The sequence below is a fragment of the Gopherus flavomarginatus genome, chromosome 13 (assembly GCF_025201925.1).
Source record: "Gopherus flavomarginatus isolate rGopFla2 chromosome 13, rGopFla2.mat.asm, whole genome shotgun sequence".
NCBI lineage: Eukaryota > Metazoa > Chordata > Testudines > Testudinidae > Gopherus > Gopherus flavomarginatus.
This window is the reverse complement of record NC_066629.1, coordinates 15,466,476-15,482,056: the sequence shown is the minus strand read 5'-3', so window position 1 is coordinate 15,482,056 and position 15,581 is coordinate 15,466,476. Positions and strand designations below refer to the sequence as shown.

The 15,581-nt window shown below is 41.2% G+C and overlaps 1 protein-coding gene across 9 annotated transcripts in view; it reads left to right on the top strand.

The window, feature by feature from the left end:
• ARHGAP32 (Rho GTPase activating protein 32) overlaps positions 1-15,581 on the top strand; it is a 403,957-nt gene that overhangs the window by 299,417 nt on the left and 88,959 nt on the right. For all 9 annotated transcript variants that reach the window (XM_050921524.1, XM_050921528.1, XM_050921525.1 and 6 more), the window contains 2 exons: positions 385-462; positions 11,557-11,638. In XM_050921524.1, the coding sequence (XP_050777481.1) occupies positions 385-462; positions 11,557-11,638 (160 nt within the window). The remainder of the gene's footprint in view (positions 1-384; positions 463-11,556; positions 11,639-15,581) is intronic.

The following is a 15,581-nucleotide window of genomic DNA, read 5'->3' as shown; positions in this document are numbered from 1 at the left end:
AGGAGATGGCAGCAGTGAGAGATGTAAACACATAGCATACAAGGGGAAAAACGAGTTCAGCTGTGTGAGAACATTTCCCGAGGAATTTCATGCTTCAGGGCTTATTTACCCCAGTGCACACTGCACTGCTTAATCAGTACACGCCTGCACCCATTGCCTACTTTTAAAAACTCCTTATGAATACATTGAAAGGATGCATCTTGTAGGATTTATAATGCATTAAGTCTTATACTTCAGTGGTAGATTATACGAGGGTAGATGCCTCAAGGCAGATAATGGCTTTAGGATTTCATGCAGAGCAGAAGAATGTGCAGTCACTCTAGCAGTGCCCTGTCTGTCTCCAGCTACATTGTGGGTGGTATTTATGTTGCATTTCTTTTCCAGGTGGGAGACATTGTGTCCGTTATTGACATGCCGCCAAAGGAGCTGACCACATGGTGGAGGGGCAAACATGGATTTCAGGTATGCACCAGGTGTTAGCTTTGAGAGAGCAACATGAATGGAGGTTTGAGAATCTAGTCTTTGGTGCCTGTAGGATTTACATGGAACTGCCAATGCTGCTGGTATTGCTAATGCCCATGACTTTTGATAGAGCTACACAGTGTGTGTCCCTGTGTTGGCTCCCTGAGTGAGGAAGGTAAGGTGTAAGGTGACTTCCCCACAGTGAGCAGGGGCTGGGAACAGTCTAGCTAGGAACGGAGGGATTGTTCCATAGGAGTTGTGGTGCCACCTGCTCGAAAGGGTCCAAGATAAGGATGGAACCATGACCCCATAGTCTCTCCGCACTGTCTGGCAGAGCTGGTCTGTCATTGGTGGGGAGTCTACATTGCACCCTTTCAAAGACCATTGGAACTACTCCGCCAGCGCCAGGGTGAATCCTGACTGAGTCCTCACATGTTGCCTTTTATTTTCCCATCATTTGGACCAATTACATCTAGACTTGGAAAAGCAATGTACAGGATTCAGAGTGATCCAGTGGATAAAGCATGGGACTGGGACTCAGGAGACATGGGTCCTTGCCCCAGCTCTGTGTGACAGTGGGCAAGTCACTCAACCAATCTGTGCCCTGGTTTCTCTGTCTGTAACAGAGGTAATGATTTAATCTTGGCTGCCTTTGTAAAGCTGATGAAACATGCTACAGAAGTGATGCTTATTGTTTTGTTACTTTGAGGATGAGTTGTTGCCAAACAAGTGGATGGGGCCAGATGGCTGAATTTTCTGATCTATGTGACGCTGAGAATTGTGTGCATAGTTACTCTCTTTGTTGACGGTAGAGCCTCCCAGTTTGTAGGAGAGATTTAGGCTGAATTTTCAAACTTCCTGGGAATTAAGCATCCAAACCCTATTGAAACTGAATGGGAGTTGGGTGACTAACACTCTCAGGGTATGTCTACATGAGAAACACTACAGCTGCAGTGCTGTAGTGTAGATGCTCACTACCGAGATGGAAGGGGTTCTTCCATCACTTATCATAAATCTACCTTTCCAAGAGGCACTAGCTAGGTCAATAGAATAATACTTCCACTGAGCTAGCACTGTCTATACCAGTGGTTCTCCTATTTAGCAATCGGGTATCTGCCTGATTGCATATTACCTGCCTTCTAGAAATCAGTCTACTACTTGACCATTGAGTAATTTATGTATTTTTTTACTTAGGCTTAGGTTGGCTTAACCACATCTCTCAGGGTTGTGAGCTTTTCATATTCCCTAAGTGACATCGCTAGATTGATCTACCATTTAGGTGTAGACCAGGTCTTAGACTCCCTTGAAAGTTCCAACCTTACAGCAGAACTCTAACCCTTGCTTTCCAAACACTGGCACAACACTCCAGTGTGGACTTGCACAATATGAAATTAAGACTATGGTGTATGAAAAAGGAGAGGCTTCGAAGGGGAAGAGAACTTATTTTCCATTTCTTTGTGCTGCTGTCCTTTGAATTTCACCCAGAAAGCTTCGTTTCAAACAGGCGAGTCCTCCATCCTTCAATTGTTTCACATTGTAAACTGGCGCAGTTCCCCCTTTGCTCTGAATAGAAGGCACACACACTGAATAGGGTCAAAACTTACCCACTTCCTGAGGTTATTTATTTATTGTTAACTTAAATAACAACAAAATGTAAACACCAGCATAAAATTTCTCCCCCAGCTGGGCAGTTCATTGGGATTTCCCTGAAAGGGCTTTCTAGTTCACACTGTCCCAGAGAGAGACTCTAGTCTAAACCCTATCATAGGAATGAACAGGACACACCTCATCTAATCTCAGAGAGAATCAGCAAAAGTTCCCATTAGCTGTACACAGAGTTCAAACATCTGACATCAAGCTGACTCAACAGATAAGCAGTGCAAGCCCATGAAAGGTCCTGAACACACACACACACACACACACACACACACACACACACACACACACACACACACACACACACACACACACACAGAGCGCAAAAAGTATTGGTTATGATTATGCTTGCAGCTCAGGGCTCCTTGCACCGCTGCCGAAAATCAGAATAAATCGTATGGATTCTTATGTAGCACACAAGTAAAAAGATATACTGCGGAGTAAACCCATGGGAGTGGTTCATCTGTGTGCACATGCAGTCAGTTCACAGACATGAATGGCGGATGCCAACAGCTGCAGAAGTGTAGCATTATAGTTAAGGTTGATAGAATTAGGATTTTTAATTGCACCTTCTGTCCTCAGCATACCCCAGAGCTCTCCACGAAGCAGTGAATTAGACACTGACCGTGGAATTATTATTCAGGCAAATGCAGCAGCTGTTAAACATGCTCAGTAGCTTGCTCACAACCGTGAAACCGGTTTACTGAGGGATGCAGTTTTCTGTAGGACCAAGCAGGCTTTAGGTTAATCTCTTTGCAATGTGCTGATAGAGATCTTCCATTTCCATCAAACACCATCTGAAATAAACAGTCACAAATCCCATAGCTGTACAGAGAAAAGGATATTTCTTTTTAAGTGTAAGACCTATTGGTATGAGTGTAGGAAAAAACTGTTTACTGAATTAGCACAGCTTTTTGATACTGCTGCCCACCACAGGGAAAAGAGAGGGGAAAAAATCTTATCCTGCTGTTGATATTGTAGGCCTAGAGGTGTGTTGTGATCGGTGAAGAGTATTGTTGTAACATGCTACCAAAGAGTGTAGCAAAGCAAAACTGGCACTTGTAGAAGCTATGTTTAAACCATGTAACATTTCCCATATTTACAGATAAGCAAACACTTTCAGATTCCCGTTTCAGATTAAAAACTCTGGTGTAAATAATGCTAATCTGTGTCCAAGTCATTTTAATTATTCAAATAAATCAACGGAAATCCATTGGCTCTTGCCAGTTCATTATGATTCTGTTCCCTGTAGGGCAATCCCACTTTTTCAGAGATGTCTCTCTAATCTTAGAAACTCTATGAAATACATAGTGATTGATTGTTTATTTCAAACTAAGATTTGCAAACTGGGTCTCACTTTAAATCTCTTCTCATTTGTTTTTTTCAGAAATATTTTTAAGCAAATTGCTATTAGCATTAGTGGTAGCTGTCTTTGATCCCAGTGTCAAAAGGATCATAGAATCAGGTTGAAAGGGACCTCAGGAGGTCATCTAGTTCAACCCCCTGCTCAAAGCAGGACCAATCCTCAACTAAATCATCTCAGCCAGGGCTTTGTCACGCCGGGCCTTAAAAACCTCTAAGGAAGGAGATTCCACCACCTCACTAGGTAACCCATTCCAGTGCTTCACCACCCTCCTAGTGAAAAAGTTTTTCCTAATATCCAACTTAGACCTCCCCCACTGCAACTTGAGACCATTACTCCTTGTTCTGTCATCTGCTACCACTGAGAACAGTCTATGTCCATCTTCCTTGGAACCCTCTTTCAGGTAGTTGAAAGCAGCTATCAAATCCCCCCTCATTCTTCTCTTCTGCTGACTAAACAATCACAGTTCCCTCAGTCGCTCCTCATAAGTCACGTGCTCCAGCCCCCTAATCATTTTTGTTTCCCTCCGCTGGACTCTTTCCAATTTTTCCACATGCTGCTTGTAGTGTGGAGCCCAAAACTGGACACAGTACTCCAGATGAGGCCTCACCAATCTCGACCAGAGGGGAATGATCACGTCCCTCGATCTGCTGGCAATGCCTCTACTTATACAGGCCAAAATGTTGTTAGCCTTCTTGGCAACAAGGGCACGCTGTCGACTCATATCCAGCTTCTCGTCCACTGTAACCCCTATGTCCTTTTCTGCAGAACTGCTGCCTAGCCATTCGGTCCCTAGTCTGTAACAGTGAATGGGATTCTTCCGTCCTAAGTGCAGGATTCTGCACTTGTCCTTGCTGAAGTTCATCAGATTTCTTTTGGCCCAATCTTCTGATTTGTCTAGGCCCCTCTGGACCCTATCCCTACCCTCCAGCATATCTACCACTCCTCCCAGTTTAGTGTCATCTGCAAACTTGCTGAGAGTGCAGTCCACGCCATCCTCCAGATCATTAATGAAGATATTGAACAAAACCGGCCTCAGGACTGACCCTTGGGGTGCTCCATTGATACCGGCTGCCAACTAGACATTGAGCCATTGATCACTACCCATTGAGCCCGATGATCTAGCCAGCTTTCTATCCACCTTATAGTCCATTCATCCAGCCCATACTTCTTTAACTTGCTGGCAAGAATACTGTGGCAGATCATATCAAAAGCTTTGCTAAAGTCAAGAAATAACACTTTCACTGCTTTCCCCTCATCCACGTAATGGTGGATGGTGACTAAACTAAGGAGCCAGCCACCTTCAGTCTTCTCCTGCAATATACTCGATGGCTTAGATTTTTAAAATAGCTAAGCTCATTACATGTTTCAGAGACGGGCAGGTGGTTTTTGAAGGAGTCTTTACTCTGACTCTAAAGAGGGTGGTCTTCCCTGGCTGATCCTACTGCAGTGAACGCATAAACATGTTGTCTGTGTTTACTGAACTCATCTTGTTTCCCTTGATTGTTCTCTCTTTCTCTAGGTGATAAGGGTTTTTCTTATTACAATGTTTTTCCTTGTCCTTCTGCTAGTCATTTGTACCAGGACAAAATGAGAAATCTAAAGTGAATACAGAGGTTGTTGGTTTAAAGGTTCTAGGGAAAAGGAAGGTGTTGTGTAGGTAAGGAAAGAGATTATGGAACTAAGAAGCTGCAGAAATGACCTGTGGACACATCAGGAAGGGGAAGGAAGAAGAATAATCATAAAATAGAAAAGACTCTAAAATTTAGTTGTCTTGAGGATAAGAGAACCTGGATGAGATAGCGATGTTAAGGAAGCAAAAGAGAATAAGATGAGATTTCAGGGGTAGCGTGAGTCAATTGCACTTGAATGATGATCAATAGCAGGCAGAGTTATCTGATGTGTTAAATTTCTCTTTGCTCCATCTGAGCATTGCATCACTCCTGCATGTCTTATACCACTACTTCTGTGTTAAACATTCCACTCACACATTAAGGAATCTGGAGAAAACTAGCTCATGATTCACGTGCACAAAAAGATCAGCTACGTTTCACCGTGTCTGGAAATTTTGAAGGGGAAAGTCCAGATGGACAGTGTGTGCATTTGTGTGCAGATAATGTCTGATAAGTTACGTCATGTCTGGCGGAAGAGTCAACAGTCACAGGATGAAGATAAGATCAGAAATAAGATCACAGGCAGTTAGAAGTAATTTCAGGAGTGAGGGAGCTGATTCCACATGCTCCCTCTGAATATTATAAGGCAAATGTCAAGTTTTTATTACTTCACTTGAGGTGGCTAATTCCTCCCACTCCCTAGTCTCCGTCCTGAAAGCTTAGACTGTAGATGAATTTTCATGTTTGACAAGAGATGTCGTGTTTCATTAGTGCCAGAATTATACCTAAATACAGTGTCACATAAATCCCTGTCATGGGGCAGTTGTGGAGAAGATTGTGTTAGAGCTAGTAGCCCCCATCTAGCAAATGGACTCTTGTTAGAACCACTTTCCAGGCCTGGGTATAACAAGACAGGGTAAGCAGAGCAGAGTAGCTAAAGACCAGGCTGATTGGATTATTCATTGCAAACTGTCAGATTTCACATTGAATTTTTACATCCCCACTGAGTAACTGCATATACTTGTCGAATGGAAGCCTTCCAGCCAGTATATACTCATTCACACACAAACATCCAAGTCCCTTCCACATAATAAACCTTTCTCCCTTGTTATTCATGTGAAGAAACTAGTCGCACAGGTGTTTATGTAAAAGCAAATATGAAAGAATACAAATGTGGTTGGATTGAATCACGGATCAGATTTAGGAACATGTCTGGGAACTCATCTTTCTAGTTTTCACTCCACTCCAGTGAAATGGCTCCATAAGGAACCCATGACTTAAAAAAAAAAGTCTCCAAATGTCAGCACTTCCATTGTAGCAGCATCTTTCCTGATAGATGGCAAAGATGCTCTAGTGTCTGTGATGCAACCCACTTCCACCCGTGGAACAAGGTGACCACTTAGTGTTTGTTTTTAAGACGTAAAGTGGAGTTTTTAATGACATTCTCACTGATCTTTATGTTCAGTGTCCTTAATGAATCACAACATTCACTATAAGATTATTCCCTAAACACAATCTCCTCCTCATTAAGTGTCACCCTCCTCAATCTCTTCAGTGTGGTGTTCTCCTTCCTTCCTTTCCTTCATCCTCTGTTCTTTCAGTCTTCCACTCCATCCCCACAGCCCTCAAGAACTAAAACCCTGGAAACAATCATTTCTCTTTACCGCTTTTGAGATGCAGTGGCACGTTTTGCCATTCTTGATAAGATCTTTGTTGAAAGACAGACCCATGAACCCCTGGCCTTTCAAAAGTCCCCTCTAACCTGTATTCCGTACAAAGCACTGTTAAAATTTGCTCATTTAAATCCTAATCCTGTTTGGGATTTCAAGAATGTATAGCATTCCCCCAAAGACCCATAGATCTGCCTTAGATTGGTCAGGATAATGAAACAGACTATTAGTTGAGAGTGTTTTTTTCTTTGTGCATAATTTTGCAGTGTAGAAGTTTTCAGAGTAAAATAAAATGTTTGAATGCGAGAGAGCAAGGCACGTTTATGTGAACTGAGCACAGGTTTGCAAACTCAAGTCTTTAAAGGAAAAATTGTAGCTTCTGTTTGTTGCTCTGGGAACCCAGTGCTGGAGGCTACCATCTGGCTGGAGAGAGAGGTCACTAGTGACACAGGCATTGTGAAAGAGCCCGCTGGATGCACCTCTAGTGACGACATTTCTCAGCCAGACGGCCACCTCCATCTGCAGGATCTGAGGTGCCAATTGCATAACATCTTAGACAAAATTGTATTTGAGTTTATTCCTGGCAACAAAAAGTTCCTACACTATGAGCAGTTGTGCTGCTTTGCTGAGTGGAAGGGCTGCACTTTACCTGTAAGTATGTGACAAAAGTGTGTGTGTGTGTGTGTGTGTGTGTGTGTTGGCCATTCCCTCACCTAGCCCTGCATTTTCTTGCAATGCTGTTGACATTAGGATCCCTCGATCCTTGCATGCCAGTAGTACCAAGGCTAGGACTGTGCCTTGCCCTTCCATCAGTGGGGAGATTCTTTGTATCCTCTTTTTCCTGTCTTGCAGCCATGCGGGGCTGAGCACCTTGAAGCACAAAGAAAACTCTAGAGGGGAAAACTCTGAGTCCTCATGCTGCTAACTCTGACTTGTGCCCACAGTCAGTGTCTGGAGTATTTACTATGCAGATTGATGTCTGTAATTCTGTTAGGAAATTGGTCCATATTGTCTGTTGTATACCTGTTGTGGGTTGTGCCTGCCCTGTAGTGCCCCCTGCTGAATTAGCGTGGTGCTGCTTGTATTCCATGTCTCAGTTTCCCTTCTCAGGAAGCCCGTAACTACTTCAGGCACTCTTGATGCATGACTTAATAATATTCTCCTTGGGGCTTGTTTATTATGAAACCTCACACAAAAGGTTCCATAACAAAAAGTCCCAGATAAACAAAAGGTCCTTCTGGCTTTCTGGAACCTGCTCTGTAGCCTCTGTTCCCAATCACCTCAGAGTTATCTTCTCAGTCATTATGTCTGTCTTTATGGCAGGAGCCCAGCCCTGCTCTTAGAACTTAGGTAGCTCAAGCAGTTGTTGTCCCTCTCTCTTACCAGAAGTCCCCAGCTCTCCTCCTGGAGCTGGGTTGCAGTTTATTCCTGTGTCTTCTCCTTACAGCAGGAGCTCTTGCCCACCTCCTGCAGCTGGGTAATTAAAGCAGTTGTTGTCGCTCAGCTGTCTCCACTTGGTCCTCAGGCTGGTGATTCAGGATACTTGAGTTGGGATTGGTCCTGCTTATAGCTGGGGGTTGGACTAGATGACCTCTTGAGGTCTCTTCCAACCCTGATATGACACTGCAGGAGCCTTCTCTTATTCCTTTCAGTGTCTGCAGGCATCTGCCCTACGTGAAGGAGGGGGTAGCATTTATGCTCATCCCCTTGTCCCAACTCATCCCCAGTTGGGAGAGAGGGGAGCCTTGCCCCAGGCCTTTAAAGAAGCAATACCAGGGTTTCCTTCCAAACCTTGTTTGCTCCCAGGACTGTTTCCTCTCTCCCAGTATCTACCAGGTCCTTGTATCTATAATCAGGCCTTATAACACTTGAAGAGCCAGACCAGGAGGCAGGGTGGACTGGCCTTAAGGAGCAGATTATGTTCCAGACATGACACTGTGACAAGGTAAAGTAGGATGACTATATATTATAAAGCAGTGTTTCCAAAAGGGTGATTCAACTTGTGTAGTGGTGGTGGTGGTGGTGGTGGTAAATATTTTAGCCAACAAACTCGTTGAGCTCTTGTTGCTCACAATTTTTTTTTGTAATGGTTCATTTTTATAATAGCAATAAGATACAACCAGGCAATGTAATACTGCCCTATATCTATATGGTAGAGTGGCTTAAGACACAAGATCGTATCAAATTATCCTGTGATACAAGGAAATATGGCAACACCCTGGAATGTCTTAATAATAATAATAATTTCTTTACCCTTCTGTAGACCCTTTCACTGAATGCTTTGCAAGCATTAATTAATTAAATGTCAGACCTCAGCTGCAAAGAAAGAATCATTATACCCATTTGAGGAAATCGCTTAGGCACATGCTTAACTATAAGCATGCACTTACATACCCGCCTTGATTTGCTGAATCAGGGTCTTACAGAGGAGTAAACCGAGATGCTGAGAAGCAAGATAAGTGTGTATTTTTTTTTATGTAGGTGTTGAAGTACAGCAAAACCTGAAGCAGGTCATTAGTGCAAGGGCTTATCCCAGCATTGTTTTTTCAAGCAAATTTCATGCATGGTGTGAAGGCTCCTAAATTCAGCTTGCGTTATAGCCTTGAAATATGATAGAAAATAAAATTGAAGATTGCCTTTAAGCCACAGTATGAATCTGTGCAATCAGTGGTGCTTCTCTGCACCCTGATGAAGAGTCTATTGTTGTGATGTGGTGTTTGGCATATGCTAGTGGGGGAAGATGACTCTCTGCATTAGATAATGGGTGATGATGCTTTTGATGCAAATAGAAAATAAAGGGTGGGGTTGATTAGGTTGTCAGACTTGAAGTCCTTGTTTGACACTGTGCAAAGTAACATCATCCTCTTGAATTCTATTACCTGGAAAGGTGTTTTATATAGTTTATATGTGGCTTAAATACAATTTTTTAAAAGAAGTGTTGGGGACTCCAGAGGGGGGGAGAGAAGGAAATGTACACTCTTCTGTCTGCCAAGAAGCAAATGCAATACTAACTAGAGGTGGCAATGGGAACAGAGTAAGTAAATTAAACTCTTCCTGGACTTCCTGATGTTATTATATTAGTGAGGGGCTTTTCCCTCCACTCCACCTCAGTCACTAATGTAATTATCTGGCAAACAGCATATGTGAAACCAAAGATGTTAACTTGTCAATAAACCAGGAAATTATTATAACAAAACCCAAACTAGTGATGCTGTTTTAAAATTGCAGCTTGCTTGCCCATCATTGTGTAAATTTTCAAAGGACGTGCATCCATCGGATGAGATTGAGCCTATCCTTAGCCTATGAAAAAGAAAAGTTTTCATTTTGTTTGGTAGCTGCTGTTAGAGTAGTAATGCCTCCTGTTTGCTTAGATTCTCTAAGGTGTGAACAGTTTCCCCATAAAGATGCTTAAGAGCTTCGTGTGTCTTCCCGTGTTGGCATCATGAGATATGGTGGGTCTGGCATAAAAACTAAGGCTGAAGTGTAATTACAGTGGTAATAGAAACATTATTTATGATTGTGTCACAATAACCCAACCTCTCCCCACTTGATTTAAGATGTGCAGCAGTCTTTACCTTTAGATGACCTTGCATTTATCTAAGTATATATCATCCCCACTATTAATTTTAGTACATTGCCAAATCCTTTAATCCTGGATCATGCTCTAACAGTGCCCTGCTGCATCTGTTGCGATTAACTCTTGGACTGAACTCACTTATTTATACAAAATCCTGAAAACTTTGTATGGAAGGCAAGGAAGCAGATTTAAAGTGGGTCAGAGCAAGGCATAAGGGGTTGGTTGTGACCCTGAAAGAATGATCTCTTGAGAAGTTGGGAAGAAAAGGTGACTCAGTTACAGAATATAAGTCTTTAGAACTGGTACCAGCAAAATGAAGTCAGGAACTTGTCGAGACAAGTGCAGCTAAAAATGATCTCCTTTAAATGGCAGTTAGTAATGTTTGTTGTTAACCTGGCAAGATGGCGATGTCTTCCTGAGCATCTGCCGTGTTTTCTCTGGAAAGAAACAGCTGAGTGGAGTGCGTCCTGAGATGTCTAGAAGCAATGATATAACTATCTTGGTGTTTGCTGTAGAGACCCTGAAAGTAAACAGTGCTGAAGCATTCATTCCCTAATGTGCTCCCTGAGCTGGAAGCTGCATTGTTTCTGTAATAGGGCATTGTGAAAACAACTGCGAGAGAAAAATACACAAATATATTAGTCTGCATTTAAATTCATTTTAAGAAAAGCAATAAAAATAGAAGATATCTGTGAGTGTAATATATCAGCAGTGGAAAAGACATCGGTATTGCTAACATTTTGAATTCAGCTGAGTGATATATCAAGAGCCGAAGAGTGTTTCCCCTTTCATAGTATGCACAGTGTTTGAAATTAACCCCGGTGTAGACTAGAAAACGGCTTTGCACCCCTCAAATTTCACTTGAGCCTGCGGGCCATCTCATCTGTGTGCCCAAATGCATATTTTGTTGCAAGCTGAAATATTTGTGTCCTGTGGAAAAAACTTTCAGATTTATAACAAAGTTTAATGTATTGCACAACACTAATTACTCAGCTTATAGACTTTCTGGGTACATCATTTTTGAAAAATCATAGTTATACTAATCCATGTATACGTTTCATACAGTTGTGGAGCAGTATACAAACAGGCTTAAAAGAGAAAAGATAACTAACACATGGCTTCTGTCACACAGTCATTGGCAGTATACGCAGCTTTAACTGTACTATCTTAAATATTTTGCATTCATACCCTGTGTCTGTTTTTCTTGTCATACAGGTGGGATTCTTTCCGAGTGAGTGTGTTGAGCTAATTAATGACAAAGTTCCTCAATCTATGACCAACTCTGTGCCAAAACCAGGTAGGTGTGTGTGTGCAGTTATTCAAAACATTTTATGGAAGTTCTCTCTTCCATGCTCCACATTTTATCACTTCTTTTACACTTCTCATGATCTGTTTTTCACTGCATCACCCATATGTTCCACTGTGTTGGGCGTCTTGCATTCTCTTTGTTTCGTGAGCTAATATCAATGTGCATTTCATGTGTGTTCTGAAATATTTAGACTTCCAAGGTTTTGGAGTCCCTTCCACAACCTCTGGGTACGCTCCCTTCACCAATCCTGCTTTTGATGCCTTTGTCAGAATGTAGTACGTTGTTGGTTTTTTTGTATGGAATGTAGGGATGATCCAAAAACTGTTATGTCCACTTTGATACAATGGGGAAGATAGATACAGTGGGACCTGGTGCTGGAGGGACACAGGGACACTCAGCAAAACTTGACTTTTAAAGTGAATTAGTTAAACCTCATTAAATCCATGTGGGCACTCTTATTTAGAATTAAAGTGCCCTTAATTTGGTTTATCTTAATTCACTTAAATCAAATTAAACAGAATTGAGGCCACTATCACATTTCGAATAAAATCACCTACACAGGAATTTAATGTGGTTTAACTAATCCACTTCAAATTCATACTGTTAGTTAATTTGGATTAATTTTCCTGATAGCCCCTAGATAGACAAGCCCTTAGATACAATAGGACTCAGATCCTAATCACCCCTGATTCTGGATCTGCAAATCCAAAGCCCAAACCCACCTTTCTCATCCCACTAATCTTCTGGATAGCTAGGTGTTGTATGAAGTGCAGGACCATTATTGCAGGAATGCATTGATCAAGAAAAAATTAAATGGAGAAAAAGATATTAGACCTGATTCTGCCTTCAGTTCCACTAGTCTAGTTCAGGGCTAACTCCGCTGACTGGTGCTTGTGCATGCACAATCAGTCCTCATTTATTTCTGCACCTCCTAATGATACTGAGGTTCTTTGCTCTGTTTTCTTTAAAAAATCCTGTTTTAAAAGGTCACCCTAACTGCTGTCTCTGGGTCAAAGGGGAAACATCTTGAAATCACTGATCTGTCTGCATTAAAATGGTGCAGTGCAGCAGCAAGTAATCCCTCTAGAGTAATTGCGTGATAGGGAATGAAGGATTTTCCCCTTTTCTGGGGAATGCCTGGGAGAACACTCATCTTAATGATGCGTTTTATCTGCCAAGAGTGCAAATCTGATGACACTTTTTAAAAAAATTGTGGTTCCAGGAATTGATTTTACTAAGTGACATTCCTTTTGGCAAATTCCATTTTAGTGCTCGAGGCTTGTGGCTCACCAGTAGAGTCATGAACGCTAAGGTATCTATGCAGTGCATCAATCTACATGCTTTGAATGGCTGAACATTCAAAAAGAATATTTTCCACTGTTGTCCCAGTCTCCCTGCCCTGCCTTCATCCTCTCCAGGAACGTGGGAATGCACTTGTGTTAGCTTCTCTGTTGCACAGCTCATTAGCAAGTCAAGTCATTGCAGCAGGTGTGCGCTTAGTAAATCCAATATGCTTTCTCAAAGCTTGAACTTGATCTGTAAGTACTGCAGTCATTCACTTCTCCAACCATGTTTTTATCAGTCCAAATATGTAGACAAAGGCATCTTTAGACCCTAATATAAGCTTATTATTATATTTATCATTAAATATGGCTCAGGCAATTAAATTAAATTTGATGAATTGCTGTTAAGTAGTTTCTTACTAAGCCTTAATGAGAGATAATGAAGCAGCATAGATTAATATATCGTATTTGGCTTTAACAGCACACTAAAGAGATGTTTTTTTCACAGTCAAAGAAAACATTTGCTTTAGATTCAGTATAAAACGCTCAAGTTCTGTTGCAGTTAGTACATGAAAGAATTATTAGGTCTCAATGTTAACCTTCCATAATAGTTGCCCCATAAATACAGCAGGCCCCAAGGATACAGGATTTACTTAAGGCTACCAAGAAAAAAACCAAAGCCGTATCTTAAGCCTACATTCAACAGAACCTGCACGTTAAAAATAGAATCTTGATTTACCATCTGTCTCATTGTAAGCAACCTGATTTGTGAATGGAGGTATTTACATTTATTGTAGGCAGCACAGCAGCCTGCATATCTGGAAAATCAAAAAATATTTTTAACCATGGTCAGTTTTTTAGGTTCTTCTCAGAAATGACCTAATATAGAAGAGCTGCTTAGATAGGACAGGCCAAACCTAGTGCCTATGGGTAACATTTTCAAAAGAGCCTAAGTGCCATTGACTTTCAGTGAGACGTTGACCCAGATTTTTAAAGAAATTGAGGCATTGCTGTGCTCAGCGTTGTGACAACTAACTGATTTAGGAGGCTAAGCCTCATTTTCAGAAGGCACCTAGGAGCCAAAATCCCATTGACAATCATTGGTATTTTGGCTCCTGTGTGTCTAAGTCCCTTTTGAAAATGAGGTTTAGGCCTCTAAATCAGTTAGGTGTTGCAATACTGAGTGCAGCAACCCCTGAATACCTTTAAAAATCTGGGCCTTAGGCGCCTAAGTAGCCAAGTCCCTTTTGAAAATTGGACATAGGCTCCCAAATCACTTAAGTGCTTTTGAAAATTTACTCTATAGCCTTTTATCCAGCATCACAAAGAAATGCATCAGAGTCCCAGTTCAGTCAGGCACTTCTGCACATGCTTAACTGCCTTGTTGAAAAGGGATTGATTTAAGAATGGGCTTAAAGTAAAGAATGTGCTTAGTTGCATTGCTAAAGTGGTCCCCAAATCAGCACCTGCTCAGCACCTTACTGGCAATCTCAGCGGAAAAGACAAGGCGTGGAGTCTGAACTATACATTCAGTTTTAGAAGCGGTCCCTCCACAACATGGTTAAAGTTGTGTTGGTGGGACAATGTGGGGACATCTATATTTCCCTTACCTGTGTTATGTATGTTCTGTGAATATAATGCATGCCTCAGGCTTCCAGAGCAATTTCTAAACACATTAAAATTCACATCAGATATCTTTTTAATTATGTATATTTTAGTGTTACCAGAGAACAGTGAGATGCTTTTCCAACAGGAATTGGTTGGGGCCATGTCCTTACTTTACAGTATTCCAACCAGAACCAACCTAAGGTTTTAGATTTGGCCTCAATAAGGCATATTTAGCAAAATGTGACCTTTGTTTCCTTAATCAGAATGTTATGTGTGAAGCATTCAGGATGTTTTATATCTACAGCATTGAGTTGTTTGCCATGAAGGAATTTACAAACATAGAACTGATTGTGTTGTTTAATTGCTCATAGATTTTGCTGAATTAAGTAATCTAATGAAAAGCAGATGCAGAGCAAAGAATTTCCTGCCCTGCTATTTGTTATCATTCATAATGACTGAGATCTTGATTTGCAGAAGTGATGGGAGTAACACTTTAATAGACCCATAAAATACTAGGTTGGGCTTAAATGAAGTACAATTAATGAGTGAGATTCAAATGAAAATGAGATGTAGTAGGCTAAAGAGGAGAGGTTGGACTGGGTACAGGCTGCATTTAGGAATAATATTTCTTTAATTATAGAAGTGTTGCTAACACCAGAGATGTAAGCGGAATAACTTTCTAAAGAATAACAGGAAACCTGGATTTAAGTGAAAATTGTATCCATTTTATCCAGTTATTCTGATATTCAAAAGACTAACAAAAGCAAAAAATGCTTCTTGCCATGAGTTTGCTTTAATATATATTTGACAATAAAGCTTGTAACTAAAACTATTAATTTCTGAACATACTGATGGCATCATTTGTGAAATGAAAGCCCAGTGTAACACTTTAAATCCATTTCAATTCTGCTTTAATACAGAATTAGTAGTTGTATGTAAACCTATGTCGTCTTATTTCAAAATAAACAGCCCAATTTATGATAGTTAAAGTAGATTCCTATATTGCTTGGAATGAGTTGGCTTTTTATAACCATGATCTC